Source organism: Symphalangus syndactylus, chromosome 12 (genome assembly GCF_028878055.3).
Source record: "Symphalangus syndactylus isolate Jambi chromosome 12, NHGRI_mSymSyn1-v2.1_pri, whole genome shotgun sequence".
In the NCBI taxonomy this organism is placed as follows: Eukaryota; Metazoa; Chordata; class Mammalia; order Primates; family Hylobatidae; genus Symphalangus; species Symphalangus syndactylus.
The window spans coordinates 81,372,648-81,389,005 of NC_072441.2; the positions used below are offsets into that span (position 1 = coordinate 81,372,648).

Sequence of the window (16,358 nt, forward strand, 5' to 3'; positions counted from 1 at the left end):
ATAAAATGTTTACAGTTTTTTTTAATTAATTGCTCTTATTGCACTCTTACCTATCACCTGTACCTGATTTGGTAGCATCACAAATTGGTCACAATATTTTGAAAATATTGGTTCACTGAGTTATATAGATCTTACAAATGTTGACACATTTCTTTATACAATAGAAAAAGATCGCATTCATTAATCCACCACCAATCTCATGAGAAAATTAATTCTGTATTGGGAAGCTGTGAAACTGGTAATGAACTAATTGATACATTGCAATGAACTAATTGAGTTTTTCAATGTTATAACTTTTGTTTAAAAGTTCACATTTTCTCACTGGCAATAAATATTGTACCAGTTTTCTATTGCTGTATAATGAATTACCACAAATTTAGCACCTTAACACATATTTCATAGTTTCCATGGTCAGGGGCTCAGGTTTCACAACAAGGCTGCAATAAAGGTGTCAGCCTGGCTGCATTCTCATCTGGAGCCTTCACTGGGGAAGAATCCACTTCCAAGCTCATTCAAGCTGTTGGCTGAATTCGTTCTCTTTCAGCTCAACGACTAAGGGCTCCAACTTTTTGCAGGCTTCCCACTAAAGTCCTCCCTCAGGTTTCAGAATGCACCTGTGGTGCCTAGAGGCAGCCCACAATGAAGCAAACATCCCCCCTCTATGGGCCCTTATATCAACAAGGCTGCAAGGAGAGTCCCTTCCTCCAGCCTGCCTGCTGTCAGTCTTGCCTAGGTCACATAATCGTGGAGTGATACCCTGTCACATTTGTTACAGCCTGTTGATTAGAAGGAGGCCAACCTCAGTGGCTCATGCCTATAATCCTAGTGCTTTGGGAGCCTGAGGCTAGAGGACAATCTGAGCCCAGAAGTTTGAGGCTGCAGTGAGCTGTGGTTGTGCCATGGCACTCCAGCCTGGGTAACAGAGCAAGACCCTGTCTGAAATAAAAAAAAAAAAGCGGGTCACACACAGGATTATATAAAGGCATAAATGCCAGGAAGGAGGCCACTGGGGCTCCCTTAGGGGCTTACTGCCACAAATATTGTCTGTTGTTTTCCTCGAAGTGAAAGGCTCATTCAGTTCGTTTTCAAGGAAATGTCTGCCAAATACCCAAGTCTGAGTAAACACAGTTTGCCTGGCTGTTGTTCTTTCAAGTAAAATTTTGTTTTATAAAAAACAGCTAGTTCAGATCAAAATTCAGTTTCATAAATGCTTTTTCTAGAGACAGCCATTGTACTTTGAAATGCAGCAAAATAACTTTACGTGTGTTTCCCATTTGATAACAAATAATTTCTAAAGGGTGAAGATTTTTTTAATGACTTTTATTCAAACAGGAAGATTGAACAGGGCAAGTGATCTGCACAGTGAGGGTCTCTATGGTTCTCAGATTCAATATTTTTTGAAGCTGCCATGCCTATTTGAGGATATGAGCTTTTTTGTAAATATCAGATTTCTGCATTCAAAAATGACAGACAAATAACCAGTTCCTAATATCTGTGAGGACAGGGCATGCAAGTAGATAATAAGATGAACTTTTTTTCCTTGTAATTTGGTCTTATTTCTCAAATCCTCAATAGTCATTTTAGTCCTCCTTCCAACTAATCCTTCTCTAGAGTAATACAGCCTGGCAGGATACTTTATTGAGACAGTAATTGTATAGTTTCTAGGTGTTCCCCATCTCAAGATTTTGTATGTTACCTTGCCGCAGGGTCCAGTGTGGCTGGGCCAACAATAAGAATTGCCTTCATTCTACAAATCCAGGCACACTGATACTGTTATGCTAGATCAGTGTTTCCCAAAGTGTGGTCTGCAGGCTTTCAGGGATCCTTGAGATCCTATCAGGGAGGCTGTGATGTCAAGACTGATAACAAGATAACAATAAGACCATCTGTCTTTTTACGTTGCTCATATAGCACAGATGGCTCCATAAAAATGGGGGGAAAGGAGTCAAATATCTGGCACTTTAGCAAGAACCAAGGCAGTAACATGAAACTGTACTAGTAAACAATGCAGGACATTATTTTATCTACATCTGATTTACAAGTCCTACAGAGCAAGCAGTGCAGGAAGCATTCAAGTTATTGGTACAGGCCGGGCGCGGTGGCTCACACCTGTAATCCCAGCAGTTTGGGAGCCTGAGGCAGGTAGATCAGTTGAGGTCAGGAGTTCAAGACCAGCCTGGCAAACATGGCAAAACCCCATCTCTACTAAAAGTACAAAAATTAGCTGGGCATGGTGGCAGACACATGTAATCCCAGCTACTCAAGAGGCTGAGGCATGAGAATCACTAGAACCCAGAAGACAGAGGCTGCAGTGAGCCAAGATCATGCCACTGTACTCCAGTGAGACTCTGCCTCAAAAAAAAAAAGCTATTTGTACAATCCACTTTGTTATCAGATGCTGTTCAATTTCCACTGACATCTGAAACATGGGATCCTGGTGGACACATCACCTTGTGACAGCTGTGCATCCATCATTGCGGGGCAGCCATGCGCTGGTGATTAGAATCCTGCTGGGTGGTGGGAGCCGTTTTCACTAAGAACAGTAGGAAGATTCTGATGGTAACAGAGATAATGATATTAGACCACAGAGCATGCTTCGGAGACAGAGAATCAAGGCCTAGCTCCCTGAGCCAGCCTCATGCCTGGGGCATCTGCACATAACCCAGACCTAAAGTTGCCAGTGCACTTACCTCCTTTAAATCATGATGTTAACTTGCACTACTTTTACCAGGCCAGCTCCAGGGTTTTAAACTCCAGAAAAATAAATCAGGATCAGAAAATCCTGTTTAGAGGAATATACATAAATATCTGATAACAGGATCTACACCAGAGTTCCAATTGCTCAGAGTGGCCACACTGTTCTTCCACAATCCAGATCCCAAATATCTATTAATACATTTACATTTCAATATTTACATATGACTAGCGCTTACTTTATTGGACAGCTCAGTACCACAGTCTCCAAAGACAGGCCTTACATCAGTTCCAAATTTCTTATATTTACCCACCAGATGATTCCTCTGACCTTGGCCTAGGCACTGATTTCCATCACTGGGCAATGTTTTTCTCTTTCTGTATCTTAAATGGGGCATGTATTTCATTATATACTCTAGCTTGGGTTCCCCCAAAACTAAGCCTAAGACAATATCTTATGTGGAGCTAGTTTCTTTGAGAATGTAATCATAGAAAAGAGGAATATGAAATAAACAGGGGTGAAGCTAGGCAAAAGGAAAAATCAATATATAGAAAGAATATGTTACTAAGTAGGCAACCAGTAAGGGTAACTGGAACTTGATCCCCAGGATCTCAGCTGACAGAGAACTATGTCACAGAAGGGTTTCCCCTAGAAATGAAAGAGGAAAGCATTATCTACCAGCTCATATCCTCCACTGGTGGAGTGTGGCCACCGGATGCTAACACTGAACTTCAAGCTTGCATATCCACAAGTGCATTACAGATTCCTACAGACAGCTCATGCTGGGGCATCAGAGGCCCTCAGGTGAGGAAAGAAGGGGCAGAACTCTAGGCAATGGGTGTGAGTTGTCCACATATCCATGGTAGAAAACAAGAGCAAGATCCAGCAGATTTGGAGAGTGCCTAAGAGGCACCCAGTACCATCCACACACAAGTCCCAATAAAGTCCCAGGACAGTGCAGTTGGATGACTCACAGCCTCCTGCCACCAGAGAAGGGAGCCAGTGGGAAAGATTAAGGTACCTGGGGAAGTGGGACTCGCCTTCAGAAGCCACTCAATGTACCCTCTCTAAAACTGAGGCCAGACTTATCAGCACACCCAACACTGCTCATGAAAAAACAAAGCTTCTCTGAAAGAGGCTTAACGTTCAGGTGCTGAGTGTGTTTGACTAAACAGGAATAACAGGGTTGGGGTAAAACGAGAACTTCAATAAGCTGATGGCAGAGAAGCTTTTGTTGGGGTGAATGAGGCAAGAGTTAGAGAAGGGCAGGTGAGAGCCCGCCCAGGGAAGGAACACAGGAAATTAGAAAGGAATTTCCTCTAGAACCAAGGTGCAGAATCGAGGAAGAAAATGAGGGAGACCAGGATTCATAGAGGAGCTGCCTTCCTCTGGGGAGGAAAATCCCAGGTGGAGCAGCAGGGTCTGGCCGAAGCCCCCTGGGTCTGTGGCTCCTGAGAGGTGGATTTGCTGAGGAGAGAAACTTGGACCCAACCCTGAAAAAGAGCTAATGTGATGACAGAGCCCAGAGTTTAGGCATGGCAGTGGCCCTGGCCCCATCCCAGAGGGAGGTGGCTGGTCAAACAAATGCTAACAGAGAGGGAAGGACATGGGTGTGGAAGGGAGGGTAAGCCTCTTCTCCTTCACGAATTCTCAGCTCACACCTCTTCTCAGCTCACACCAGGAGGCCTGGCACAGGACAGTGAATCATGCCCAAGAAGCTGCCTTGTGGCTTCCTGCCTTCCTCCCTCCCTCCCTCCCTATCTTTCCTCTTTTCTTTTCTCTTTTCTTTTTTTCTTTTCTTTTCTTTTCCTTTCCTTCCCCTTCCCCTCCCCTTTCTTTCTTTCTCTCTCTTGTCTTTCTCTCTTTGTCTTTCTTTCTTTCTCTCTCTCTCTCTTTCTTTCCTTTCTTCTTTCTTTCTCACTTCCTTTCTCCCTTCCACGAACCTACAGCTCTATTCAGGAGAACAATGACTGTCCATTGACTTAACACCCACAATAACCAGGCGCTGTGTGACACTGAAGTAGAACAAGTGGCTTTCAGAACCTGGTGGAAGGAGCTGATGGTGGAGACTGCCTGGGCATCAGGTTCAAGGGAGTAACACAGTGTGGAGTATTGGGAAAGGAGGAGCTATTCACATGCCAGAGATGTAAGGACGTCTGGATTTCCTAAAGGCTGCACCTAGTAAGACAGTGTGTATTGAGGGCAACTCTGAGTTAGTGACTTGAGGTTCACCCTGTAGTGATCAGGGGAAATGGCTGGTGTATGAACCCAGGGAATCAGCACTCTCCTGTTCCTATGTCACCCCTGGAGAAGAAAGATACCACAAGAGGCAGGGTCTTCAGGGCTGAGCCACAATGTCACACAGATCCAGTCAATCCTGCCTGTCCATCTCAATGACATCTGCTATCCCTGATCAACACGGCACCTTAAGGCACCCTTCACAGTGAAAGCAACTTATTTCCAAAGCAGGCATTTTGCCTTCCATTGCCCCTCCCAGGTCCGAATCCACTAAGAGATTGAAAATCAGATGATTCACTTATTCTGCACCATCCCCATGGCCTCGCAGAACCAGAAATGTCTATTGTTATTTCCATGTCCACTTCAACCATGAAGAAGCCCAACAGGACTAATCTGGCTAAAGATTAGGGCCCAGGCCAAGAGGCATGGCTCTTTCTGGTCCTAGCAGCATGGAACTTCCTCCTAATTTAATCCATTGCCATTCAAGAAGATCATTGCCCACAGCAACCATACCACAAAGGGTGGACAGTGAGTCAGGCCCAGGTGACATCACTGTCAGAGCTTAAATGACAAAAAATGTTAAGCCAGAGATATTTATCACAAAAGCTGGAATGAAGGTAGAGCAGTCTTTTAAAAAAATCCAATTTTCTTAAGGCAGGGCTCATTTTCTATATAAATACCAGCTAACAAGAGACTCTTCACCAGAAGAGGTGAACATCTCGACCTTCTCTGCACAGCAGGTGAGTCTCCCCATTGGGAACATCTTAATATTCTCCAATAGTTCCTTTATTTTGAAATAAAGAAACTATTTTCTTTATTTCTATATTTCTTTATTTTGATTGAGATCTCTCTGCTATGCAATGAATATATTTATTTTAAATGCAATAACAACTTTTGTTTAAGGTGACCTTATACATATTTTGACTTTCCACTCAGATTACAGCTGTGGAACTAGGGATCAGAAAAGGGGAGTGATTTCTGTAAAGGCTTGCTAAGTTAGCAAGACAATATACCCACTTCAAGAGCACTCTCCTGTCAACATGTATTGAAAATTTTTAATATAGAAGGCACTACATTGGCAATTTTGATGATCAAAAGATAAGTTTTTCTTTACTGCATGAATGTATAATCCATTAGAAAACATATACTTGACTAAAATTTGCAAACATACAGCATGGGGAGTGATTAGTAGAGAGGGAAAGCAGGTACCACGCTGTGGCAAAACGAGGAAGGTGAGAGCATCAGGGAGGACAGCCATGAGAGGTGGGCATGTGTGGGGAGGCAGCGATGATGTAGAGAGCCTGCCAGAGAGCATGTGCAGCAGGCACAGTGTGAATGGAGGCTCCCAGGTGGATTGTGGGAGCCTTAGGGGGAAGTTTAGATAAGAGTTTTCCTGGGAGAACTATCACACTCTATAAGGAGGACATGAGTGAGTAGATTCTAGACTGCTGACCTTAAAATCTTTCCAACTTACTGAAAAACTGAGGTGTCACATCAATCTTCAGCCAATGACACACAGCCAAGAGAGGTATTAAAAGTGATTTAATCACGGCAGAGCAAGAAACATGCATTTCTTTTCACTCGATTCCTCAGATGAACCCTGAGCAGCTGAAGACCAGAAAAGCCACTAAGACTTTCTGCTTAATTCAGGGGCTTCAGGATTCTTCAAAGAGTGTGTAAGCGAAAGCTTCAGAGTATATATTTGCATATTTGTATGTGTTTTCATGTTGTACATAGGTTTTTAGATGTACCAGGAAGAAAAGAAGCATAGAGAAAGGCTCCATTTACAGGATGTGGAAGAAATCAACTTTACCTTATTCCCTGGAAGATATGTGGGGATCACCAAAGCATCCCATGATCTCAAGTTCAGGGAAAAAGAAAGAAAAGAGAGGCTCTCAGTTCTGAAGGAGAATGAAATGACAGATGTTTGTCATTAAACTGGGCTTCATTCCTATTTAATCAAAGCACTGAATTAGCTGTTTTGTCTCTAGGTCCAGCATCCTTTGAAGCATGAGTTCTTACCAGCAGAAGCAGACCTTTACCCCACCACCTCAGCTTCAACAGCAGCAGGTGAAACAACCCAGCCAGCCTCCACCTCAGGAAACATTTGTTCCCATAACCACGGAGCCATGCCACTCAAAGGTTCCACAACCTGGAAACACAAAGATTCCAGAGCCAGGCTGCACCAAGGTCCCTGAGCCAGGCTGTACCAAGGTCCCTGAGCCAGGCTGCACCAAGGTCCCTGAGCCAGGCTACACCAAGGTCCCTGAGCCAGGCAGCATCAAGGTCCCTGACCAAGGCTGCATCAAGTTTCCTGAGCCAGGCGCCATCAAAGTCCCTGACCAAGGATACACCAAAGTTCCTGTGCCAGGCTACACAAAGGTACCAGAGCCACATCCTTCAACGGTCACTCCAGGCCCAGCTCAGCAGAAGACCAAGCAGAAGTAATTTGGTGCACAGACAAGCCCTTGAGAAGCCAACCACCAGATGCTGGACACCCTCTCCCCATCTGCTTCTGTGTCTTAATTGTCTGTAGACCTTGTAATCAGTCCATTGTCACCCCGAGTCATAGTCTCTCTATTTGTATCCTAAAAATATGTACTATGAAGCTTTTGTTCACACACACTCTGAAGAATCCTGTAAGCCCCTGAATTAAGCAGAAAGTCTTCATGGCTTTTCTGGTATTCAGCTGCTCAGGGTTCATCTGAACATTCGAATGAAAAGAAATGCATGTTTCCTGCTCTGCCCTCATTAAATCGCTTTTAATTCCAGTCTTGGCTGGGTGTGTCATTGGCTGAATCTTCCTCCTTCCTTGTTTCCCCATTGTGAGTCAAGACCTATAGACAGAGAGGAGTTGATGTAGAGGTCGTCTATCTAACCCCAGTACTGTTTATTTCTATGGATGTAAGGGGGTACATTCAAGGTGTTCCTGGAATGGCAATGGGCATGGTGTGATGGTGAATAGAGATTGTCACTTTGGGCAGCCACAGGCTCTCCTCTTGCACTGGACTGAGTCATGCCTGACTCCAAGCCACCTGTTCCAAGACACCTCTGATCCTTAGTATCCTGACAACAAATCTCCTGTTTGTCCCAAGAAAACTTTACTCCTACATATTTTGACTTGATAGTCTATTTTTCTTCATTTGTTTTACCTTCTAGATACCCCACCACACACATACACACACACACACACAGAGTCATTCACAAAGAGAAACATTCATTGTAAATAGCCACACACTCACATAATCACTCACACAAGCTCTACCCTCTCTAGCTCAGACAATGTTATTTTTTCTAAGTAACTTTTATGTGCAGAGATCCCTAAAGATGGACCAGCAAGGGAGAGAGAGAAAGATACACAGTGCCTCCCTTGTAGAATTTGCAGTCTTTTTAACGAGTTAGGATATTCATACCCTTCTAATACAAATGAGTACACAACCATATACACAAACACACACACACACACACACACACACACTCCCAGTGGTGTTCCAAAATAACCCTCAGAAATCTATTAAGTGATTTTTAAAAGGAGATCAGTTTAAACAGGGATTGCAAGGAGAAGGGGTGCTTGATCCAATGTAGGTGAATTATTAGCAACAAATTTGTTAGAAAGCAGGTCATGAAGCTACAGAATGTCAGGCAGGAGTAAAAAGAGAGTTAAACAGTCTATAATAGAGTCCCTGCATTTCAAGATCAAAAACTGATTTCCGGAAAGGCAGAGAAAAGTAATTAAGATCAATCAAAAATTATTTCTGAATCACACCTGGAGTCCAGTTCCCTAGGTTCCCAGCCAGCCCTCTACTCTTTCTCCTGCAGCCTAGTCTTGATTTCAGGAGTGACTGAGAAAGTTTGTGGACTCTGTTGAGCTGGTCTGGAATACTAGGGAGCTGTTTCCAGAAGCAGTGAAGCCAACATAAAATTTCAGAAGGGTCATTGCAGTCACTGGGGGGTGAACCCTATTTTTTGAGAAGGTGGGTGGGCCATAATATCAAACAGGTGTGAGGTGGGTGATAGGTAGCACCTGCACAGTATAGCATTGGCAAGAACTCAGAGACACCTGGAAACTGTAGACTGTAGAAATTGTCCAACAAGGTAATAAGTAGTTGCGAAACTGGCAGGAGAGAGTAAAGTCACTCAGATCTGCTAGATACGTATGTGTTAAGATGGCTTCATATTACTGCAGATTTCAATGATGGAAAAGTCTAGAGACAACTCCAGGACTAACTACAATCAAATAGGCTAATCCAGAATGAAGAAATGTGTTCTATAGTATGCAGCTATTATGCATATAAAGTAGTTCAAACATTTTAAAGGGGAGTTTGGACGGGAAGTACAAAAGGATTTAAAGATCTGCCTGACCGTTGAGCCATGAATTCTATTCTAGAAATTAAGAATTATTCATGCATGTACACAAAGATTTATACATCAAGATACTCATTTCAACATTGTATCTAATAGTAAAAAGCTGATAACAACCTAAATGGATACTAGTGAATAATGGCATCCATAATTGATGGAGTGTCCATGTATTAAAAGCACACAGCAGCTATTAAAGGAAACATTACAGAAGAATTATTAATCATATTGAAAAATGATCAGGTTATATTTAAAAAGCAAGCCTCAAACAATATAAGCGAAAAAGAATCTTGTGAATAATACATGCATGAAAGTGGATTTAGATAAAAAAAAATCCTGATACAAAATTCAGCAAAATATAACTGGTTATTTCTTCCTGTTCACATGATATTGCTCATTTGCTTTTTTGAATGGCTCTGTTTTTTCTTATTATATAATATGTAAAGTTATTTCATTTTTAAAACATTTTATCACGTATTAAAAATACAGAAGTCAGTGAAGATGCTGCTGAGCTAAGGAAAAATGTGTGTCCTACTTATCCAGAACATTCCTCAGGCTCTACACAGATCCCAGATGAACAGTAAAATGGTGGGGGCCTCCCTTCCATGTTGAAGTAGGGTCCATGGAGATAAATGCTTCAACATGCCTGGTAGAAGGCTGATGCCAAGGAACCCTAAACCTCTAGAGTAAATGGAGCGGACAAAACTACTCTCCTATCTTCTCACCCTTCCTCCCTTTAGTCATTCTTGCCTCTCTACAAAGGTTAGTTGGAATGCTTCACCAAAAAGTGCTTTGTAAGCACAGACTCCATAAAATCAATCTTAGCTTCTTAAAAACTGTCTGGTCACAACTAGGTCTATGTGTCATTTTCAAATATGACATTTCAGTCAAAGCCTTGGTTATATAACCAAGATTTTCAGTTATATCCAGTTACAAGAAGGATAAATTCCTATTGGACATATGCAAATAGTTATGTTGTCATGAAAATAAGAATTCTCAATGAGTGCCAAATTCTAGAGGGATTAGGCAAGGAGAAAACGATAAATATTCTATTTCTGTTTATAAAAGTATAATCTAATTATTGTTGCAACTTATGGATACTATAAAAGAGAAAGAAAATAGAACATAAAAGAATCAACAGTTTCAAGTAAAAATCCATAAATATTATAATTGCGCTTCATCAGTTCATCTGGTACCTGTAATTAATTTTTTTTCTGGTTGATCCTGGGTTAGCAGTTTTATCAACCCATCAGCTTCTCCAATATAGTTCCGGAAATCCTTACTCAGTCTAGTGGAATGGTCTTAAAGTCATTTAAGCAATGCCATCAGAAGCCTGTACCCTAGTGCATCTGTTATAGATCTTTTTCCATGTGTCCCTGAGACTTTTCCTTTTTATTTAAGATTAAGCATTTTGGTTTGTAGCTTATTAAAAACATTTTCATACAGGAATCAGAGTAAAACAAAAACTGTGCATGAGAAGACTTAAAATGGCTATGGTTAAAGATACGATAATGTGTCCGGAATTTAGTCCTTCCGGTGGCTCCTTGGACTTGCTGACTTCAAGAATGAAGCCGCGGACCCTCGCGGTGAGTGTTACAGTTCTTAAAGATGGTGTGTTCGTAGTTTGTTCCTTCAGATGTTCAAATGTGTCCGGAGTTTCTTCCTTCTTGTGGGTTCGTGGTCTCACTGACTTCAGGAGTGAGGCTGCAGGCCTTGCAGTGAGTGTTACAGCTCTTAAAAGTGGCGCGTCCAGAGTTGTTTGTTTGTTCCTCCCAGTGGGTCTGTGGTCTCGCTGACTTCAGGAATGAAGCTGTAGACCTTGGCCGTGTTACAGCTCATAAAGGTAGTGCAGCCCCAAAGAGTGAGCAGCAGCAAGATTTACCGTGAGGAGCAAAAAGACAAAGCCTCCACGGCAAAAGCCTCCACGGCAAAAGCCTCCACAGCAAAAGCCTCCATAGCACGGAAGGCAACCCAAGCTGCTTGTCGCTGCTGGCTCGGGTGGCCAGCTTTTATTCCCTTATTTTTCCCGGCCCACATCCTGCTGATTGGTCCATTTTACAGAGCACCGATTGGTCCATTTTACAGAGTGCTGATTGGTCTGTCTTTGCAGAGTGCTGATTGGTGCATTTACAAACCTTTAGCTAGACACAGAGTGCTGACTGGTGTGTTTTTACAGAGTGCTGATTGGTGCATTTACAATCCTCTAGCTAGACAGAAAAGTTCTCCAAGTACCCACTCTACTCAGGAAGTCCAGCTGGCTTCACCTGTCAATAAGAATTTATTATTAAGTAATTGACAAGGAAATTTGGTTGTCTCTGTCATAGATATTTAAAACAACAACCAGATTTATGACTAAAATTATCCCAAGGCATATCCTGAGCAGTGGAGGTATTGACAAATTCCTATGAATGTCATACAATTTCTGAAATAGTCATATTAATAACATTTATCCATGCAAATATCACATAAAGTTAAGCATCTCTTCTCATTTGACAACACATTTAATGCAATTTAACTATTAAAAACCATTACTTTGTTTAAAATTTCTCTTTTTACAAGGTGAAAGAAAAAAATCTTTCAAGATTTTCCAGGGGCCCTCTGGGAAATATCACGGTCAATTTGAGATCAAGATTTCATTTCAGGTTTTATTTTGGGAAGGCAAAACTGCCAAAAATGTTAAAAGGTTTGAACACTTGACTAAATAAGATTGTTAATCACTATGAAACCATACTTGCCTACCTAGTTAACCAAAGTGACTGTAAAAAACTACAAAAGTAACTATAGGAAGGAACCTTATTGTAAAATACCTTAGTTTTTTTTTCAAAGAGAGAAGACATGGTTATTTTAAATAGGACATGGCAAAGGTCAACATAAAAGCACAGGACATCATTCTGATAAGACACAGAACCTTTGTTTCCCAGGCAGTTACATACAAGGTAAACTAAACAAAACCTTTTATAGTCTCTTATTTTTTTTCTTTTTTTCCCTCTGCATTCCTCTAGTCAATCTTGGCTGCCACAATCACAGACAAAAAGCATGAGGACATTTTTTTTCTTGTATCTGTGGTGGAAACTTTAGCAGCAGACAGTACCTGCTCCAGGCATGTCAGATAGATGCATTTCAATCTCGTAAGGAGCAGGACATCCAACCCGGGGGTTACAACTCCTGGCTGACTGACCACTGTGCAACTATAAACCTTGATGATCAAATGAAGGAAGATCCTTGGTTATAATAGACACAATAAGGCAGTAGGATGCTCAACATGCCACCATGTGCTGTGGACAAATATATATCACCCTTTTTGTTGTAGATGGAAAGTTATTGAACAGAATCTAAAATCACAGCCAGTTTCTGTTGGGGTTAAAGAAGTAGGCATTGCATGGTGGATCCAAATTATCCTGGAGAATGTCCCACCCAAAAACAAGGGAGACTCTGAGAGGCCTTATGGAATACTTAGACTAAACCACATCTGAATGTGACCACCACTCCTTTAACCCCAATGTAGGTGTCCAACATTTTGGGTACAAAACATGGCTAACTGATCTCAGGCCATTAGTACACAATGGCAACAATAAGCATGGTGGATTAAACAATATCGGCCCACCTGACAGAAAAGAGCTTTAGGGAACATAGGTGCTGATACAAGCACTGTGGGACAATCAAAATTCCTCACCCTTTCTTAAACAGTTTTATGAAGCTATAATTCACATACTGTACAATTCACCAATTTAAAGTATACAATTAAATTAATTTTAGTATTTCACAGATATGTGTAACCATCACAACAGTGAATTTCAGCACAATTTCATCACTGAAAAAAGAAAATGCCACCTTCAGCTATCATCCTCCTATTTTTTTACCCTCTCCCCCAACCCTAAGCAACCACTAATCTAATTTCTGTCTCCGTAGATTTTCCTACCCTGGACATTTCAAATGAATGACATTATATAATACATGGTCTTTTGTGACTGCTTTCTTTCACTTAGAATAAAGTTTTCAAGGCTCATTTATGTTCTGGTATTAATCAGTTCTTCATGTCTTTTTAAAAATTTTTTGTTGTAGTAAAATATACATAACATTTATCATTTTAACCATTTTAAATATATAGATCAGTGATATTAATTACACTCGTATTGCTGTGTAATCATCACCACCATCCATCTCCATAACTCTTTTCATCTTGTAAAACTGAAATGCTATACCCATAATAATAACAACCCATTTTCTCCTTTCCCCAGGCCCTGGCAACCACTACTCTATTTTATGTCTCCAGAATTTTGACTATTCTATGTACCTCATATAAGTGGAATAATAGAGTATTTGTCTTTTAATGATAAGCTTATTTCACTTGGAATAATATCCTCAAGATTCATCTATATCATAGCATATGTAAGAATTTCCTTTCTTTTTAAGACCAAATGATATTCCACCATAGGTATATGCCACATTTGTCTTATTCATACCTCCATTGATGAACACCTGCGTTGCTTCCACATTTAAGCTATTATGAATAATGCTGCTATGAACATGGGTATATAAATATCTCTTCATGTCCCTGCTTTCAATTCATTGAAGTATATACCCAGATATGGAATTTATAGTTCATATTGTAACTCTAGTTTTAATTTTTTAAAAAAAGGTCATACTGTTTTCCAGAGCAGCTGTAGCATTTTAAACTACTACCAACAGTGCACAAAGGTTCCAAATTATCCACATCCTCATCAACACTTCTTATTTTCTGTCATTTTGATGGTAGCCACCCTAATGGGTATGAGGTGGTATCTCATTGTAGTTTTGATTTACGTTTCTCTAATGGTTAGTGATGTTCAGTATCTTTTCATGTTCTTGGTGGCCATGGTATACCTTGGCCAATGTTTTCTGAACTTATTTAAATAAATGCTTAGGCAAGTTATTTACCTAGTTTTCCTATTTTTTAATTGGGACATTTGGTTTTTTTGGTCGTTGAGTTTCAGGACTTCTCTATGCCTTTTGGATATTAATCCCATACTATATATATGACTTGCAAATACATTTTCCCATTCAGTGAGTTCCCTTTTTCACTGTTGAAGACATTCTTTTAGTATACATTATTTTTTTAATTTACTAAGTCCAATTTATCTATTATTTGTTGTTGTCTCTACCTTTGGTGTCATATCCAAAAAAAATCATTGCTAAATTCAGTGTTGTAAAGTTTTTACCCTATGTTTTCTTCGAAGAGCTTTATAGTTTCAGGTCTTACATTTAGGTCACGAATCCACCTTGAGTTTAATTTTTGTATGCGGTCTTAGGCAAGAGTCCAACCTTATTCTTTTGCATGTGGATATCCAGTTTTCCCAGCACCATTTGTTGAAAAGGCTGTCCTTTCAAAAATAACTTTGTCATGTATTTGATGGTTTATTTCTGGGCTCTCAGTTGTATTCTACTGGTTTAAATGTCTGTATTCATGCCAATACCATACTGTTTTGATTATTAGAGATTCATAGTAAGTTTTGAAATTAACAGGTGTGACTCTTTCTGCTTTGCTCTTATTTTTCAAGTTTCTTTTGCTATTCAGGATCCCTTGAGATTCCAGATGGATTTTAGGATGGGTTTTCATATTTCTACAATAAACATCATTGGGATTTTGATAGAGATTACACTGAATCTGTAGATTGCTTTGGGTAGCATTGACATCTTAACAATATTAAGTCTTCCAGGTCATGAACACAGATGTCTTTCCATTTATTTTATGTCTTCTTTAATTTCTTTCAACAATGTTTTATAGCTTATTGTAAAGTCCATAACTCCCTCTGTTAATTCCTAAGTATGTTATTCTTTTTCATTCCATTATAAATAAAATTTTTTCCTAATTTCCTTCCAGATTGTTTATTATTAGTACATAGAAACGTAATTGATTTCTGTGCATTGACTTTGTATCCTGCTATAATGTGTTATTAGTTCTAACAACTTTTTACAGACTCTTCAGGTCATATCATCTATTAACAGAGATAATTTTACTTCTTTTCCAGTTTGGATACCTTTTATTTTTTCTCCTGTCTAATTACTCTGGCTAAAATGTCCAGAACTACTTTGAATAGAAGTGGCAAAAGAAGACATCCTTGCCTTTTCTTCATCTTAAGGAAAAAGCTTTCAGTCTTTCAGCATTGAGTGTGATGTTGGCTGTGGTTTTTTCACATGACTTTTAGGATGTTGAAAGTTTTCTTCTATTCTTAGTTTGTTGGGTGTTTTTATAATAAAAGAATGTCAAATTTTGTCCAGTGCTTTCTTTGCATCAGTTGAGATGATTATGTGATATTTTTCTTTGTTATTTTAATGTGATATATTATAACGGTCAATTTTCATGTGTTGAACCATTCTTGCATTCAGGAATAAATCCCACTTGGTCGTGGCATATAGTCCTTTTAATATACTGCTGAATTCAGCTTGTTAATATTTGTTAAAGAGTTCATGTGCTTTGTAGGGACATGGATGAAACTGGAAATCATCATTCTCAGTAAACTATCTCAAGGTCAAAAAACCAAACACTGCATGTTCTCACTCATAGGTGGGAATTGAACAATGAGAACACATAGACACAGGAAGGGGAACATCACACTCCGGGGACTGTTGTGGGGTGGGGGGAGGGGGGAGGGATAGCATTAGGAGATACACCTAATGCTAAATGATGAGTTAATGGGTGCAGCACACCAGCATGGCACATGGATACATATGTAACAAACCTGCACATTGTGCACATGTACCCTAAAACTTAAAGTACAACAATAAAAAAAAGATATTTTCATCAATGTTCTTAAGAGATATTGGTCTGCAGTTTTCTTTTCTGTCAGTGTCTATATCTGCGCTTGGCATTGAGATAATGATGACTTCATAAAATGAGTTAGAAAGGGTTCCCTCCTCTTTAATTTTTTGAAAAGTTTGAAATAGATCGCTGTGAATTCTTCCTAAAGTTTTTGATAGAATTCCCCAGCGAAGCATCAAGTCCAGGACTTTTCTTTATGGGGATATTTTCAATTACTGATTCAATATTTTTACTAGTTATAGGTCTTTTTGGATTTCCTGTTTCTTT

At 40.1% G+C, this 16,358-nt stretch overlaps 1 protein-coding gene and 1 non-coding gene across 3 annotated transcripts in view; one reads left to right on the top strand and one right to left on the bottom strand.

Moving 5' to 3' along the window:
* Positions 1-7,381, top strand: part of SPRR3 (small proline rich protein 3) — a 118,862-nt gene extending 111,481 nt beyond the window's left edge. Inside the window, exons 1-2 of one of the 2 annotated variants that reach the window (XM_063624765.1) lie at positions 6,589-6,609; positions 6,925-7,381. In XM_063624765.1, the coding sequence (XP_063480835.1) occupies positions 6,944-7,381 (438 nt within the window). In that variant the 5' untranslated portion in view covers positions 6,589-6,609; positions 6,925-6,943. Of the gene's footprint in view, positions 1-6,588; positions 6,610-6,924 lie in introns of those variants that run through there. The other variant, XM_063624766.1, reaches the window with a different exon arrangement.
* A 4,897-nt stretch (positions 7,382-12,278) lies between these two features.
* LOC134735015 (small nucleolar RNA SNORA31) lies at positions 12,279-12,411 on the bottom strand. Its single transcript, XR_010117879.1, has one exon. It is a non-coding gene; the product is annotated as a small nucleolar RNA SNORA31 (small nucleolar RNA).
* Between the last annotated feature and the right edge of the window lie 3,947 nt (positions 12,412-16,358).